Source organism: Orcinus orca, chromosome 15, assembly GCF_937001465.1.
Source record: "Orcinus orca chromosome 15, mOrcOrc1.1, whole genome shotgun sequence".
Taxonomy (NCBI): domain Eukaryota; kingdom Metazoa; phylum Chordata; class Mammalia; order Artiodactyla; family Delphinidae; genus Orcinus; species Orcinus orca.
In genome coordinates this window covers 49,319,559-49,337,200 of record NC_064573.1, presented here as the reverse complement: position 1 = coordinate 49,337,200, position 17,642 = coordinate 49,319,559, and the positions used below count along the sequence as shown (strand labels likewise).

General features: G+C 41.7%; 1 protein-coding gene across 4 annotated transcripts in view; it reads left to right on the top strand.

Annotated features, from left to right (window-relative positions):
* The window catches only part of TTC39C (tetratricopeptide repeat domain 39C), a 101,374-nt gene that overhangs the window by 69,353 nt on the left and 14,379 nt on the right, over window positions 1-17,642 (top strand). For all 4 annotated transcript variants that reach the window (XM_004273748.4, XM_033435307.2, XM_033435308.2 and 1 more), the window contains 2 exons: window positions 14,026-14,119; window positions 16,462-16,569. In XM_004273748.4, the coding sequence (XP_004273796.1) occupies window positions 14,026-14,119; window positions 16,462-16,569 (202 nt within the window). The remainder of the gene's footprint in view (window positions 1-14,025; window positions 14,120-16,461; window positions 16,570-17,642) is intronic.

The following is a 17,642-nucleotide window of genomic DNA, read 5'->3' as shown; positions in this document are numbered from 1 at the left end:
CAGGGAAGTCCCAGCCATCTCCTTACTTTCTGTTACCTGCACGGTTCTGTGTGAAAGGCCCTTACGCTTTGACCCCAGTGTGCGTGTGTTCTGGCTCTGGATCTTCCTCCCACTCATCATTTCAGGCTGTGGTCCTTTCTCTCTGGACTTTTACTGATGAAATTACATTTTTCGTTGGTGCTCCCCACAGTAAGCAGGAGGTCTGTGTTGCTTTTTAGCTCCTTAGTTCATGATTGTGGCAGGGACAGAAAGGTGAAGGTTGATCCCCTTGGTGATGAGTTTCTCAGACAGAGACAAGAGGCAGGAGGCCTGCGGGGGTCATGGAGAGTAGGGGCCAGCACAGAAATGCCAAACCCAGGGAGACCTGTGCCCATGCACCCATCTCGGGGGCATATTGACTAATCAGAGCTGTTGGGTGGCAGCGTTTCTCTGCATCTGTTGACGAGCAAGCCTGCCTCTTGTATCTGAACAGCATGATTTGCCAGCATGAGGTAATGTTATTATTTATAGGATCAGGAAAAAGGCAATGCAGGAAGAGAAACAATTCCCTGAAGTTCTGTTAATTGTAGTTTTCTCTTCCGACCTATGTGGTTCTCTTTATTACTTCAGGCACCAGGAAAAATAGGCTTACCATTTATTCTCAGAAGGACACAAAATAAGAGATTGGCTTACTGTGGTGTAGGAGAAGTGGAGGATGTATTTGTCTTCACTTTCCATTGTGATAAATCCATACCGTGTGGTTTAATGACTCTGTCCGCTGAAATGAGATGATGATAACCCAAATTGCTAGTAGGTTAAATACATTTGCTCTTCTTTTAACTCTATCTTTACAAGTTGTTGGGTTGAAAAGCAAGTAGAAGGTTAACACTGATTTATATCCCTAAGCTCACTAAATGTGCATAAGAGGATGAGTTTTCCCTTGCCTACGTTAACCCTGGTCCTAAGGGTAGGGGTTAAATGCATGATCTATTGTTAGGTGTCCTTGACAGTAATACTGCTAAACCGATTCCGCTACTCAGTGACATTAATGCTGCATCACGTGTGAGTAACCGGGTTGTCACAGCATGTCCTTCTGCATGCTACAGGTGACAAGGCGGGGCCTCTCTTTTTAAAACACATACATAATACTTTATTGTAAGATGTTAAGCAACTTCATAAAAATAACCCAGCAATAATTAAATTCTAAGCTGTTTTGTTTCAAGTTGTTTTGTGATCTTTAATATACACATATTAGACTTCAGGCACTTTTGCTTACAGATCTAATGTTTGCATGTTTTAACATAGTTTTTGTAAATAACTGGTATGGAAACTATTTAGATTTCCATTGTGTTACTAATTTGATATTTCCCATTGTTGGGATATTGGGATATTGGGATATTTAACAGTTGTTTCCCTATGTTTTCCCAGTATTTCCCTGTGATAGTACTGTAGATTTCATTTTTTCAGAAATAAAATTTATCTTCTCAAACTGGGACACATAGACTATTTTGTTCAGATTGTAAAATGATGTTTTAAGAAGTCTTATATTCTCATACCTCTTTGCGTGTGGAGGTGGGTATGGTTTAATTCTGATACCTCTTGGATTCAAGAATAGTAACATTAATTGAAGGGTATTTCTCTTCCTGTTATTGAACTAAATCCTTAAGATAGATGCAATCTGTTTTTGAAATATCTTTATTTTATACCTTTTATAGATGTTTTAAAACGAATATTACATGGTTTGACAATTGTGATTTTATGTTTTAAATATAATAAATACATCACTGTTGCCTTTAAAAATATATATTATTTAGTATTTTTATCCACTTGTTTCTCACATATACTCAGCTTTCAGTTTGTCGGGTTCTGTATACTATAGGGAAATTTTAATTGATATTTATAATATTTCTTATTCATTTCTGAGAATATCTCTTCATTTAGTCATGTCACTCTTTCTCTCATTACTTTATAATTTTTTTTACCTGCATCTGTCCTGTCATATATTTCGTAAATGTGGGTTCAGATAGAATAAGTATGTGCATGTGTACATAGTTACTTTGGATTAAGGAGGAACTAGAATTCAGGCCTTCTCTCTCAACCCAGTTCTCTGTTTAGCTTTTATTTGCTGATAAGTTACATATATATATATACATTCTAAATGTAATATTATATATGTGCAAAAAACCATATATGTAACTTACTAGCAAGTAACACATTTAAATATTAGTATAAATATAAATATTCAGGAGAGCTTATTCTTGGGCTTTAGAAATAAACCTGATATTTTAAAAAAAATGAGTTGATTAATGGAATTTTTTCCTGCATTTTGGAGAAGCAAGTCACTTAAGGTAATTAAACATTTGAATTCTTTAATAATTTATCTTATTTCTTCAAGAATCTTAATTTAAGACATCTACTTACTGTTATATTCATCTTAGTTTTATATTTTACTTTTTCTCATTTCCACTTATTTTTAAACATATGATGACTATTCCAGACATGTAAATGTGGTATTTTTATTATTTGTGGTATTTTTATAAATTTGTGTTTTCTTAATTTTATGATTGGGCTTTAGATTATCATATGGGCTTTTATAGAGAGAGATTTGATTTTTTTATCAATGCATTTTCTACTTCCATTTTCTTTCTAGTTTTTAATTTAGCTTGTTTTATAGTTCATTTTCTTAATACTTTATCGTATTTGTCTTATTAGAATAGTGAAGTATTAGTATTCTTGTTTAGGGATTCGATTGTATTCCTTGAAATTCAGCTTGCATTTCATTGGTTAACCGAGAGTGTTTGGGGGGCTGTGATATTGTGATATAATAAGATACAGATCGTGACTAAGGGCTCAGCTCTGGAGGCCAACTGCCCAGGCTGAGTCCTGGCTCCTCTACTTTGGCTGAGTGACCTTGGACGAGACACTTAATCTCTTTAAGCCTCACTTCCCTCCTTGTTGAGGTGGGCCCCTGGTTTGTACCTTAGGCATAGGTTCCCTGTTGAGATTTAGGGAGGTGCTAATCTGGGAGGCACGTGCTGTCCTGGGGCTCTGAGCGTGGGTCCTTGTCGGTGTAATGACATGACCACAGCCCTGCTGGGGCTGATGCGTTAGCAGCCACAGGGACAGAGCTCATGCCCCGGGGGAGATCAGGACCACGTGGCAGGCAGGCATGTAAGCAGATGCAGATGTGGCCAGGCTTTGAGAAACATAAAAACAGGCCTATGGGAAGGGAAAGCATGGTGTGGCTCACCCATGGTGCAACCCTCGCAGCTGGAAAAGGTGACCCAGGAGTGTGGGGGTATTTGGGTTGGCTCTTGAAGAGTCTGTAGGAGTTTGCAGGTGAGAGGTGAGAGCATGGGGGATGAGCTTGCACTCAAGCCCAGATCCAAGAAAAGGCCAGATAATGGGGAGATACAAGCTCATTGGGGCTGGAGCATTTGGTGGAGAGATGTGGGTGGAGTAGGGGTGACCCCGGCAGCAACAGATGATTTGATTTTGTTTCTCAATCCCAACCTCCCTTCTCATAGAGGACTTTCTTGTTCATATTTAATTGTGTATGTGAAGCACACGTGTTGTTTTCCTTTGCTCTCAGGGCTGTGTTTATTGTTCTTGTTTGTTTCCGTTTCTGCTTGCTTATTCAGGGGTAGATATTTCCTTAATGCTTGATTGGAAAGGTGATCACTGTATTTTACTTGTCTGCCATTTTGAACATGGGTTCACATATCCACGCAGGCAGTGTTTCTTTCATGTCTTCGTTCCTCACTCTTCTGAGGACGGTAAGTGTACAGCAAACTCCCATTGCCGGGTGGCACAGAGCTAGTTTTAGGAAATAGTGTTCCCTACTTTTACCTACCCCTGTCCAGAGCTCATGTGTGAAATTCTCTATTTCCTCATAGTATCATATTGAACTTTTCTGTCTTTCTTTATGATTTTGGACTCTCAATGTGTGGGCACATTGGTTTCCTAAATCTGTGCGTTTCTTTGTTTCGTGTACGAGTCCTCATTTCTCTGTGGCTTCTTATAGAGGACTTGTTAGCTGTGGGAGTTTGTTGTCATACAGCTTCAGACCTTCAGGTTTGGGCGCGTAGCATTGTAGAATGAGCACGGGACTAAAAGCCTGAAGATTTGGTGTTGGCTGTTTCGTGAAGAGTGAAAACCCTCTCTACTTCCACATGGTCACTCACACGTCAGTTTGGAAGAGCAGTGACTCCTCAGTGAAGCCAGTCTTCTCTGGCTCTGGTTCTTTATTTGGAAAATCAGGGGGGTTGGTATAAATCAGTGTTTTTCTGAAACATCTTACCGGGAGACTGATTGGATGGACTAGTTAGTACATGTTCCAGGAAAAGAGGTTCCATGTCATTGAAATCAGGATATCCTGGGGCTTCTCGGAGACTTTAGTTTTGCATCACGAGGGAGATAGAGTCTGCAAGTACGCTGTGTTTACCCAAGTTAATTGGCCAGGAAAATTCTTTTTCATACTGTAGCCTGTGAGACTTAGAAGCATTCTGTAGAGCACACTTGAGAAAAACTAGGCTACATGATTTTTAAGATTTCTTCCAGCTTACAAATTGCATGGTTCTGTGAATATACTAAAAGCCACTGAATTGTACACTTTTTAAAAGGAAAGAATTTTCTCAAAGCTTTTCTAAAAAATTTGTCATGGATTTTCAACCTTCAGAACGGTAACTACCTGGCATTATTTCTGCTGTTTACAATTTGTCTTTAATTCCTCTTTGGAAAAACCCACATACCAGCTCGCCCATTTGACTTCCTTCACAGAGAATGTCATTCAGTTCTAGGAAAACTTTTCAAAGTCACTTTCCTGATTATGGCCTCTATTTGCTTCTCTCATAAAAGTCTGTATGGACATGAATCCTCTCCATCTGTTTTCCAGGTTTATCTGTTTATCTTGAATTGCTGTCTTATTTTGTGTGACTCTTTGTAGACTCGTTTTTCTCTATTTCTGTAGTCTTTGTTTTTCTGAGTTAATTCTTTGCATTATCGTTTTCCCTGTTTAAAATTCTTTGATAGTGCCTTTAACATAAACATATTTCTTTTAAGTGTACTGCTATCTTTCATAAATTCCTTCTCTGCAGTTTTAAAAGGCACCACAGTGTAGCTCAGCTCAAATGGGCTCTTCCAGTTCCTGGCCGGCAGAGCTTTCTGAGTCTGTGTCCTTGTCTGTAAAAAGAGGACAGTGCCTTCCCTGTCAGCCTTAAGTAATGTAACATGGATACAGCTAAGTGCTAACTAAGCACATGGTGCTTGGTCAGGGATTTTCCTGTTTAGACAGAATCTTGTCTTGGTTGTAAATTCAGTATGAAGCACTTTCCATCACAAATTTTTGTCAGAATCATGTGCCTAACTGTTGAGAGACCAAGGAAATTCTGCAGCTGGTGCATTATTCTGTTTGGTTACATAACTCATTTTCCATGGGGGTTGCTGTCCATTTGTGTGGAGGTGCTGAAAACATTACTACTCTATTCCATTATTTGTGTGTAATCAGAGATTTGTAGCCTGTTATGGAAAAGGCCTTCTGGGGGGATGCCAAGAGAACTATAAAAGGCTTGTGTCCCAAAATGAACTTATCATCTAATTATGAAGTTAGCAGTGTAAATGCATGAAAAGGTAATTGTACAAGACAGTAACAAGGGCCAGATGAATGGCTGGTGGTTGTGGGTAGCTGACCACCACCAGCTCCCACCATGCCCACCCTGTCCCCTTTATTACCACCCACCTCGTGTCTGCCCAGAGACTCATCCTCATTGGACACACGGCATTAGATGTCTTCCTGATTTGCTCCTTGTCTCTCTCTCCACATTACAAGGAGAACAGAGGCTCCACAAGGCAGGGACTTTGTCTCTCTGGGTCACTGTTTATCTCAAATGCCTTGACCAGTGCCTGGCTCCTAGAGAGGATGTGTGTGTGTGTAGTGAATGAACACTTTGGTCTCTTGCTCTTCCCACTTAGTTGTGCTGTAATGATTGTTCTATTTCTCTAGCTCCTGGGTTTTTGTCAGAATGGGAGCAGCCCATGTATTTATGGCATTTTGAAAAGTTTTCCTTAATTATGCAGAATTCATAGAGTCAGTGTTTATAGTAGTAGGAAAAGCTCCATCATCCCCCACCAAGGACTGTGCGGTCATAACTCTAAAACCACAACATTAAGGGAAAGATTGATAGAATCGATCATACATTGATCAAAAGGTTTGTAGAATTGACCCCAAACTAACTTATATATTATATAAAAATGATAAAGTTAGAAAAATAAAGCTAGGAAACAAATGATTAAGTGTTGGCATCCTTAATTTAGAATGAGCTCTTGCAAAATTAGAACATATTAAAAGGGTAAATATAAACATACAAAAAGAAAAATAGTCAAAGCACCGAAACAGACAAGCTATAAAATAAGACATACAAATGGCCAATATCATATGAACCTCAGGATACAATCCAGGAGATGCAAATTAAAACAACACTGAAAAGTGATTGGCTAGTATTAAAAACATAGTTTAGGGAAATGGGCCTTTTATAAACTGTTGGCACATATGTAAATTGGTAAAACCTTTGGGGCAGGTAGTCTACTATTTATACACATTACTATACAATATAACTTAGGAAATAACTGATGCACCACATATGTGAGTGCCTGCACACAGAGACTAAACCTGCCCACCTTCATCACTGGTAAGAAAAACTCCAGGGGTGGGTGTTGAGCTGGGTGGGTGCTGTGATTTACCTGGCTTCGCTCGGGTACTCATACTCTCTGAGACCAGAAAATTTTTCCAAGAAGCAGGACCCTTTCCATTCCCAACACATACATGAGGGTGGAGAGGGGGCGAATGGCTCCCCGAAGAGAGGATGCCTCTGATAATTAGGTGGTGTATTCGCTTCCTAGGGCTGCCATAACAAAGAACAGAAATTGATTTTCTCACAGTCTTGAGGTTGGAAGTCCAAGCTCAAGGTGGGCAGGGTTGATTTCTTCCGGGGCCTCTCTCCTTGGCTCGTGGGCGCCGCCTTCTCCCTCTGTCTTCGCATGGTCTTTCCTCCGTATGCACACACAGTCTGTCCTCATCTCCTTTTCTTGTATAAGGACACCAGTCATATTGGATTGGGGCCTGCCCTGAAGACTTCATTTTAATACAATTACCTCTTTAAAAACCATATCTCCAAATACAATTGCATTCTGAGATCCTGGGGGTTTGGATTTCAACATATGAATTTTGGGGAGGGATACAGTTCAACCCGTAACAGTTAGCAGTGCCAATGAGAGTGTCTCCTCCCAGGCACTTGGGGTTTTCCTCTTTCTTTTCACATAGATGTCACTGGTACCCTGGTAGCCTCCAAATATATTACCCGCAGGTTCTCCCAGAGGTCCCAGGACAGAAAGACTCCCAGGCCAAATTAAAACGGGCTTGAATCGCATAGCTTACTAAATCAATATAAAACACAGCCAGGAGCAAGGGGGAAAAGGTAGCATGGGTTAACACTCTTAGGACAGGGTGCAAGTGGGGTGGAAGGGCCACGCTACCTGGGTCCTGGGTACACGATGTGCAGTGTCCTGCCTCACTCTGCACATCAGCCTTCCTCACTGGCAGGAGAGGGGGTACAAGGAGAGAAGGGCCCATAGGTGCGAGTTGCCCTGGGCCAGTGACACACTTGATCAGAAACCCACAGGGATGAGTACACTTGGCCACAGCTAATTAAATGGATGGACCGGGGGTCAGATTTAAGACCTCATGGGTATTCAGTTCTCATGTATAGTTAGTATTCTGACTATGTAGTGTGTTTTGTGTATTTGGTCTTTTGAGTATATCTCTTTGCCCTTTCATTCTTCTAACACACACACACACGCTCCACTTGCTAAGTACTTATTGTATTAACACATCTCGGGAATTCTGCCTGCGTCTGACAACCTCTTTGCTGACCAGTTACTTAACACATCTTGAGAGAATGTGCCTATGTTTCACAAGCTTACTTGTCTAACAGAACTGAAAATTCTCTAAAGCAAATGCACGTTAGCGCCATCCACACAGGCAGCGCCTTCCCCAGCAACCAGGTCCACAGGAACGATGTTTGCAGTGGCGAACATCCTTCAGTTTGCCACTGCCCGGTGCTCTCAGCTCTGGAGTTTAACCCACAGAATTAGGCGATACCAGCCTCATTTGAATACCAGCAGACTGGCTCTGAGCTGAGACCTTTTTGTTTGTGAGTTAGTGATGTCATTCAATGTTAAATGCAACTTGGAGGTGGTACAGAAAGAAACTGTGTGCTTGGGAAGTGGAGTCTTGGCATTTTAGATTCAGGCAAGTCTGGAACTTGGTGTCCCTTTGGCACTAGAGTCTGGGCCAGGCCCCTGAAAGAACTTGGCTTTGTTTCCATGTTCACTTTTTTTTTTTTTTTGCAGCCCTAGAAATGGAACCTTCTGCTAGGTAGCTGAACTGAGAGAATCCTCTTGGCTTGGTATTGCTAGTGAAAATCTTTGAGTAAAACAGAATGTAACATTAGTAACCCCCAGATTACGGTGCTAACTCTGAAAAATATTCATACTTACTGTGTCTTCATATTTGTCCTTCGAGATCTTTACTTTCTAAAGACCTTAAAAATATATTAATGTGGAAATAGCTTCAGAATAACTTAATCTTTTTTAATTGGGTTGAAAATGTTGCCCATGGTCTGTCCATCCCTTTGTATTACATGTTTCATTTTCCTTTGTCCCCTGTCTCTCCAGGCAAGAGCACACACTTGTATATTTGTGGTAGAATCGTAACTCAAACAGCTCCTAATTATACCTGCTAGATAAAATATGGAATTTCTCTAGTTTTTTTTTTTTTAACCTCTATGTGACCACAAGCAGAATTATAAAGACAACTTACATTTTCTAAAGGACTGCAGGGAATTCCCTGGTGGTCCACTGGTTAGGACACAGCGCTTTCACTGCCATGGGCCTGGGTTTGATCCCTGGTCGGGGAACTAAAATCCTATAACCTGTGTGGCCAAAAAAAAAAAAAAAAAAGGACTGAAGAGGATGAAGCAAACAAAACATAGTATAATAAGAAAAAAGTGTCAAGGGAACAAAAACAGAAGTTAAATTAATATAAAAAGTATTAGTTACCTAAATCCATTTATGTTTACCATATTGCTATATAAAAGATAACTCTCAGATCAGCATAAAAAAGACAAATCCAACAAACTAAATAAATATACAAGCTAACTAAAAAAATGTAAATGGTGATACAAAAGTAGAAAGTAAAAGAGTAGACAAAATATATCAGGCATACATAAATTTAAAAATGACAGCAATGATAATTTAAAAATCGAGGGCAAAATGCATTAAATGGAACAAAGCTGGTTTAAAACTTTATGGTACTTGACAATTAAACTAACAGTCGTAAAATTATATATTCCTAAGAAATAGCATTTTTTTCTTAAACATAATAAGAAACTTGCAGAAACACAATTATGAGAAACTGACAACTCTTTCATTCTTAAATCTATTTTATAATAAAATAGTCTCTGAGTTTTCTGCTCAGTTTTGCTGTAATCCTAATACTGCTCTAAAAAATAAACATTACTAATTAAAAACAAATCTGGAATTTCTCCCAGGGTTCTGAAATAATTTGTGAGAAGCTGAATTGCTACTTACGGCAAGTCTTTGTCCTAAAAGTTAGAAAACAATATTGTGATTTATTTCCCAGTGCTATTAACAGGAGACAAGGTACCTATAGACAATACCTATGTTTTAAAGACAGTTTACCTTTCCTAAGAGCATTTTATTCACATGAATTCATTTATTTCAGCATCCCTGAGAGTATAAACAAAAATTACTTCCTAAGGTCCAAAATTGTGTAGGTTATGAAGTTGGCGCTGAAATCTGGTACTACTGACCAGTATTTAACATTCTTCGTTATACTGTGTGCCCATTGAAAGAAAACATTTATATTACAGTAATTGAAACAAATGAATTAGTCAGTTGGAAGGTATGGCTTTAGAGTGAGCTATTTATTTACGTAGTCGCAGAGCATAGAGAATATGAAAATAATTTCTGCCAGTCGACAAGTTCTGGCATTATTCTGACACCAGAACTTGCAGAGGAGAGCACTAAACAAACCCCACTTCATTCTGAACGTAGAAATTCTAAATAAATATTAGCAAATCAAATCCAGCAACGTATTTGTTAAATGCCGTATTCCAACCTAGTAGGGCTTATTCCAAAAAGGCACTCGTGGTTCCGCCCCAGGAACTGTATCCCTGTTATCCACTGCATTAAGGAAGTCATTGATAAAACCATTGACTCCTGTCAATAGATGCCCAGATGGCATTTAATGAAATGCACTACCCAACCCAGATTTTAAAAAACTGAACAAACTATTAGCAAATTAGAAAGGAAACCTCTCTATTTGGTAAAAATGGGCATCTACTAAAAACATGCAGCAAACTGTATTTCATGGTGCAACATTAAAACATCCTCTTTTTCATATTCTTTTATATACTGTATAATAACGTATACACATCGTTTGTATTAGAATAGACCAAGGATACGTGCTATGCTTGCTTAATATTCAGTATTTTAACTGGAGGTCCTACCCAATTACAATTGTCTATTGTAAATGAAGAGACAGCACTATCGTTACTTGCAAATGGTTTCAATATCTCCCTGGAAAATCCGAGAGAAAAAGAGATTAAGAATTATAAAAATTCCTGAGTATAATAATGTGACATGTACAAAATCAACTTGAAAAAATCCACAGGTTTCCTACATACCAGCAACATTCACTTGGAGAATAAAATGGAGAAACAAAACCCTTTTGCAGTTGCCACAAGTGTTATAAAATGCCTAAGAATACACCTATCAGGAAGTCCCGAGTAACTGGAAAAACACACAGTATCCCTGTAGTGACAGTGCTGTAGCTGTAAGTCCTGCTGATTTTAATTTGGCAGTAAATATGCTCCATTTAATTTGGCAAAGATTCGTGCTTTTATCCTTCATGGCTTCCTCTGGAAGCAGATAAAAGCTTGCCAACATTTTTTTCTCCTTTTACCAGCAAGGAGACTGAGGCTTCAAGTAGTTTTTGTGACACAGTGTATCAGCGCACAATTCATGAGACAAAAAGCCTGTATAGTAGTAATTCTTGGTTTCCTACGAATCCATTTTCTATATTTTCTTCAGGGTATGTGTATTTCTTTAAAAATTAAACTGGGAATCGAGTATCAAATTGAGGCTAACCCTCTTTTCTCTGCTGGGTTGTGGATGTTTTAATTTGTAACCATAAAGACTCCCATAGATCATTTTTATTCTGAATTGTTTTGGTGAAAAGGGACCTATATTTCCACTAATTTAATGGCTGTTCATTGTACTTCCTTAATGAGTGATCAGCCTAGAAGTAGAAATAGTTTTGTAGTTATGCTTGCTCCTGGGGTAATGCCTTTAAGCTCCGTAAGTGGTCTCAGTACTTCCCAGTTCTATTCAAGTGCTTGTGACACATAGAGCCTGGAACTTTCTTCACAGTTTCATCTTTAAGGAAGTATACTGTTCTAGTTTCCCAAGGCTGTTGTAATAAATTATCACAAAGTTTATGGCTTAAAATGACAGAAATTTATTCTCTCACAATTCTGGAGTCCAGAAGTCCAAAATCAGTTTCTCTGGGCCCAAATCAAGGTGGTCAGCAGGGCAGCGCTCCCTCCGGAGGCTCTAGGGAAAGTCCATTCCTTGCCTCTTGCCTCTGGTGGCTGCCTGCATTCCTGGACTTGCGGCCACATCACTCCAGTCTCTGCCTCCATCCTCTCACATTGCCTTCTTCTCTGCTTATGTCAACCCTCTCTCTGCTTCCCTCTTGTAGGGATACTTGTTGATTGCATTTAACGCCCCCTGGATAATCTAGGGACTCTCCCTCATCTCCAGATTCTTAGCTTAATCAATCACACTTGCATCCCTCTCCCTGAGGAAAGCATGCAGTTGGAGCAGAATTTGAATACTAGTCAATTACTAGCTCCCTGACCTTGACTGAGCACTTACAGTTGTTGAACGTCAGTTTCTTCATCCAAAAATGGAACTAATGCATACCTATCTCAGAGTCTTTGAAAGGGTTAAGAGAAATAACGTTGATTCAAGTATTACTTGGCTTCTTTTTTTCTTTTCTTGCGTTCAGAGCTTAGTTTTGACTCATATTGGTGGCTTCAGAGTCCAGTTCCATCCTGGGCACCCAGCAGTTGCCTGATAAATGTTCGCCGAGTAGTTTTCTATCCTCTGAAGGGCAGCGTGGCGTTGCACTGCCATGCACTGAACCCCAGCTGGGGTCAGCTTGGTAGTGATGGCCCATCTGGAAATATCCTGGGGGTGATGGTTGAATGCCATTAACTTGGGAAACTGGGGAGGTGCATGCAAAAGCAGAATCCCTAACCCTGTGGTTTCTGTGCAAATAGGCTAAATTGAATGCATGTGTGATGCAGGGAAAGAAGTATTGATCCAGAAAGGGGAAAGTTAGAAATGGGAGTAATGAGTGTCCAGATCTCTCTACGCACACACTTGCTTTTCATTAGAGATTGATTGATTTTTTACCTTTGGTATCTGGCTGTGTGCTCACAATCAGTGTAAATGTCTGACTTAAGAGCTGGAGGCCTGTTTCATTCCTGTGAGGTTCCCTTCAACTAGGTGTTGAGCTAGTTGAGAACAGGAATTAGTGATACAGTGATGTGTATCTTCCGTGGCTACCTTCTGTATCTTCCGAGCACTTGTGGGTGGTGATACAGGATTGAACGCTACAGTCTGAACCTTGCTGATAGCAGAGTGAAGTGTCACTGTGGGCCACCAACAGTTACTGGTCCAGCCATGGCCGTGGTTACTGAGTCATTTGGCTTCCAGAGTTCCTGAGTCACAGACTGTCCTGCCGATCTCCTTGCTGACTCATCTGTGCCCTGTGTGGAGTCCTGGGGCCTCCTGCAGTGACCATGCATCACTCAAGGAGCTGAGGAATGTGATGGGTCTGATCTCAGGGAAACCAGCAGCCCCTCTTCTAAGACCCTTCATGCCCCCAACCTGGCTGCCCTGGGGGAGAAGAGGCAGCCAGGGGCCTTGGAAAGGGAGTCGCCTGGGAGCAGCAGCAGGAGGCACACAGGGAAGCACAGAGAGGAGGGCTGAGTGCAGGGCGGGAAGAGAGGCGCTGGCACCTGCGGGAGGGAGAAAGGAGCGCTCCTGGGCATGTGTCAGCGAGGGCAGGCTGTGTCGCATCTTCGGGACATTTAGGATTTATATTATTACTGATGCGTGATACTTAACGCCTGTCGTTGCTGTAATTACGGTTTAGTTTACCTCCCTTTTATCCTGATGGTGCCTTTTGTGCTTGTGGCATCAGATCAGCAGACTTTGAACGAGATCTTTCATGGAAGAAAACACTAAATGTATTTAACCAGGAAACGGTGGGACAGGCATTTGAGAGTCTGCTGGGGTTCTGGACAGTGCTAGATGAATGCAAAAGTCGGAAGTATAATCTGGACCCTCAGAGAATTTCTGAAGTGTTGGGAGAAGAGGGCTGATGACCAGAAGCATTCGGAGAACATCACCGAGTTGTGTGGTAGAGCGTGCGGGGCTCCCGGAACAGGGAGAGGCTGGGGCTGGGCTCATGGACTGGCCCTGGGCAGTACTGACTGCCAGTGGCTCTGGGCCCGGTGGGTGTATGCAGGAGGGTGAGATGCAGTCCCTCTCCTGTCGAGCTTACCTGTACCATGGAGCCAGATCAGCAAATCATTGTATTGATCACACACCAAGTTCTAGTGCACGTGTGCACAGAGACCGCTGTGGGAGAGGGTGGTGTGAGCCGAGCCCTCACTGGTGGGTCCTTCTGACCGAGCAGAAGGAGGAGTGGCCTGCGCTCTGTTCAGCTCACAACCATGTGAGGGGAAAGGGGGCGTTTTCCCAGAAACCTTTACATCACCCTCTTCTCTACTGCTTAATCTGCTTGACTACCAAGGGAAAGGATGCTTTTGAACTAGGATGCTCGTAATGTTAAAGACAGATCTCAGCCAGAAACTGTTGTCATTTTTTCCTTAGTGTCAAATCAACAGTGCCTTGACTTCCTTCCATACTGCTCTGGAACTTGCAGTAGACCAGAGGGAAATCCAACACGTGTGTCTGTATGAAATTGGTAAGTATCGAATGTCTGTCCGGTCCCTTGTCATTGAAATAGTATTAATGCAATAGCTCATGTCCAGCTGAACGTCCAGCTTCTTGTCCTGCAGTGTTAACGCATTCCTGTGCACGTTTTCATTGTTAATGCTCTTCAGTTTGTGTCTTTGTGAGATGCCTGCCGCCTTGTGTAATAATAGGACTTTGTTACCATAGCGCGAGTAGTGGTACTTAATGAATTCTCATTTCTTCTTTCTAATATTTTGCTCCTTATAACATTTAGATTCTAGGATGATAGGTAAACTTAAATTAATTGAGTAAAAACCATTTGTGAATATTTTATTGGACTGGATATTAGAATTCAGGACTGTTTTCTCTTCCCTCCCACCAATGTTTGCCTGAGAAGAAAACTACGGCTTAGGAGAAAATTGGGCACGTAGATTCCCATTCCAGCTCTTCTACCAGCTAACTTGGAGACCTCACCCTCGTGGCAGCCCCTGGAGCTCAGGCGCCTGCCCTGGGAGCAGCTGTGTAATTAAGATGAAATTAGCCGGATGAGCATCAGACAGGATGCCTGGCCACATATGTTAGCTGCTTCCTCCCGCTTCTCCCCTCCTGGAGGGGAATTTATAGACAGACTTGGAGGCATTTGTTTGCCACTTGCTTGCCTGCTGTAGACGTAATTGTCTTCCTGAATCTTTTTTTAAAGAAGAGTGCAAACTAAAAGATTGAGAACTGCCCAGTAATCAGCATTATGTTTTAAACGCCTGTTATAGCTTAGGGAGTGGAGATGAGGTATGATCCAGTGGGAAATGTATTTTCCTGTAAACTCTGCTGGAGCTCTGGTTAGTAGCCATAATGTGGAATGGAACGTGAAACACATTATCAATGTGATGTTTTGAGTAAGACCAGGCATCTCTGATTTCACAACCGATGAAACAGTATAGGACTTGAATGGAAGGGACTAGCTTCGATGTCCTTTTATTTCACTTGTTTAGGACACTGTTATCTTTTTTCTTGTAGTTTCATTGAGATACCTTTGACACGTAACATTGTATTTAAGGTGTACAACATAAGATTTGATACCTGGATATACTGTGAAATGATTATGGTGGCCTTTTTTCGTGTGCGCACTGTTTCCGGGTCTGTGGCAGGGTAGAATGTCAGAACGGAAGGAATCTTGGAAATATCGAAACCCAGAAATAAGGACTTCGGAAGGTTAACTCAGGGTTGGGGTGGGGGGAAGTGGGAATAGCAAAGTCAGGACTTGGCCTCCTTATTCAGCTGTGGTGCTGCCTCCCACCTCTGTTGCGGCGTTTAATTCAAATCTTATCCCGATGTCCATTTTAGGATGGAAAGAATTAGCCCCCATGTTTACTCTAAAATATGTCAACTTCATATCATATCCCACAGAATTTGACACTGAATTTTCTGAAAGTGTGGCTCCCCTTCGTCCCTCTAGTTCAAATGGTAGGTCTAAGGTGACACGACTGCTTCATGGTGCAGCGGATAACAATTTTTTTATGGAGGCAAATCGTGGGCAGGAGAGAGCAATGGCCTTCGACCCTCAGTTCTTCCCTCTTATTAGCCGTGTGACCTTGAGCAAGTCCCGAAGCCTCTTCAAGCCTTAGGCTTTCTCCTTGGGCAGGTGAGGACACTGTCAGCCACCTTTCCAAGACTGCACTAGGATTAACAAGAACTACATCAGATGCCTGCCTGACACACAACGGGATGGCTCCGTGGATGGGAGATACCGTTACTAACAACGAGGGATAAAATTCCTTGTTTCCTTATTGCTGCTGCCCCCCCCCAGCCCACCCAGGATGCCACCCTAACAGTGTTTTGCTCTGGGAGAGGTGGGGTCCTTTCTCTGCCCCTGCAGAGGGAAGGGTGGCAAGTACTTGATTTCTCACTGGCTTCCTCTCCAATTCTCAGGAAAGGTTGCTAATTGACTGTGATCATAAATGCACAGGTGAGCGTGGGAGGCTTTTCGAGATGGTCACTGTGTGTGTAATCTACTGGCATCGCTTCTTTCTTTGCGCCGGTGCCTGCTCTTGGGAGAGAAGAACCACCGTGCTTGGGTTGATCTCCAGCCGGGGGAGGCAAATCGGCCGGTTTCCCTAGAAATTTTTACTTTCCTCCCTTCTATACTGCTTCATTGGTTGTGAAATCAGAGATGCCTTGTGTACTCAAAACATCATATTGAAAATATTTACGAGGGAAAAGATACTTAGGAAGTTTTCAGGCTGTTGACGTGGAGCCCTCACAGAGAAAGTCAGCAGAATAAGACGTTTGTAACGTACAGATGGGCTGTAGAGCGTATTACTTTAGGGTCCCGTACTAGAAATATCTCTTTCACAGGTTGGTGCAGCATGATAGAGCTGAATTTCAAGGATGCGTTTGACTCCTTTGAGAGGCTAAAAAACGAGTCCCGGTGGTCCCAGTGCTATTACGCCTATTTAACCGCAGGTGAGTAGACCACGGTCTGCACGGCCGCAGCGCGCCCTTCTCTGTCTCAGATTAGCTGACGCGCGTTGGCCGGTGGGAGAGTGATGGCAGAGGGTGCAGAAGTTGTGTTCTTCACAGTTTCCCACAGCGTGTGTTGTTTTGGGCTACGAGTAAATAGCAGCTGAGGAGCAGCTCTCCCCAGCCCATCTGAACAGCGGGGTGGTTCGGTGCTGCACGCCCTGCCCCTCCCCACGTCCCCTCAGGGCTGGGTTGGTCACATGCTGGGTCCCGGAAATGCTTATTGTGAGCTTTTTGTTTTTGTCCTAAACAGCCTCAATTTACCCTTACCGCTCTCCTTTATTTTCTCAAATCTATTTTTGATTTATTAGGAATTTAAAGAATTTTAAAACATGGCTTTTAAATCGTGTTAACGTCTTTGTTTAGATTGTTAGTGCCCTGGTTACAGAGTTGTACGGATTTTGAGTAGTCTGTTCCAACCTTGTTTTACTTATTAACCCTATTATAATTACAGTGTGATTTTGCAGAACACAAGGTAATTCAACACTGCATGTCATTATAGCAGAAACAACTGTAATGTCTGATAGGCATATCAGTGTGTATTGCCTTTTTACCCTTAAATGAAGAGATAGAGACATGCTGCCACCTGGTGGACAAAATAGCTGTCTGTGCCCTGAGCTACAATACATGAAGTGCTGTTGTGATGCAGAACGGTCCGGGTGGAGATTGAAGAGACCCAGGTAGTTGTACATTTTCTGCCTCTAACGATGAGCTCTCCTTACACACCCATATAAGTGATTCTTTTACTTAAAATTTAAGGCTAATCCAAACATTATTTTCAATATCTTCTTATTTCTCTGAATATTTGGATTTAACAAAACGTCTCCTGTCATTCCATCCCCTTAACTGGTCTCTTTAAAATAAGATAGAATTAGAAGATGGTGACTAACGTGTCTGTCCTGGATGTTCTGAAACTACAGTCCGTGAGCAGTCGGGACGGAAGGCCCTTATACTCACAGGCCTTCCTGCAAGCCCCGCAGGTATTAATCCGTTTTCGTATGGCTCTTATAGCTGAT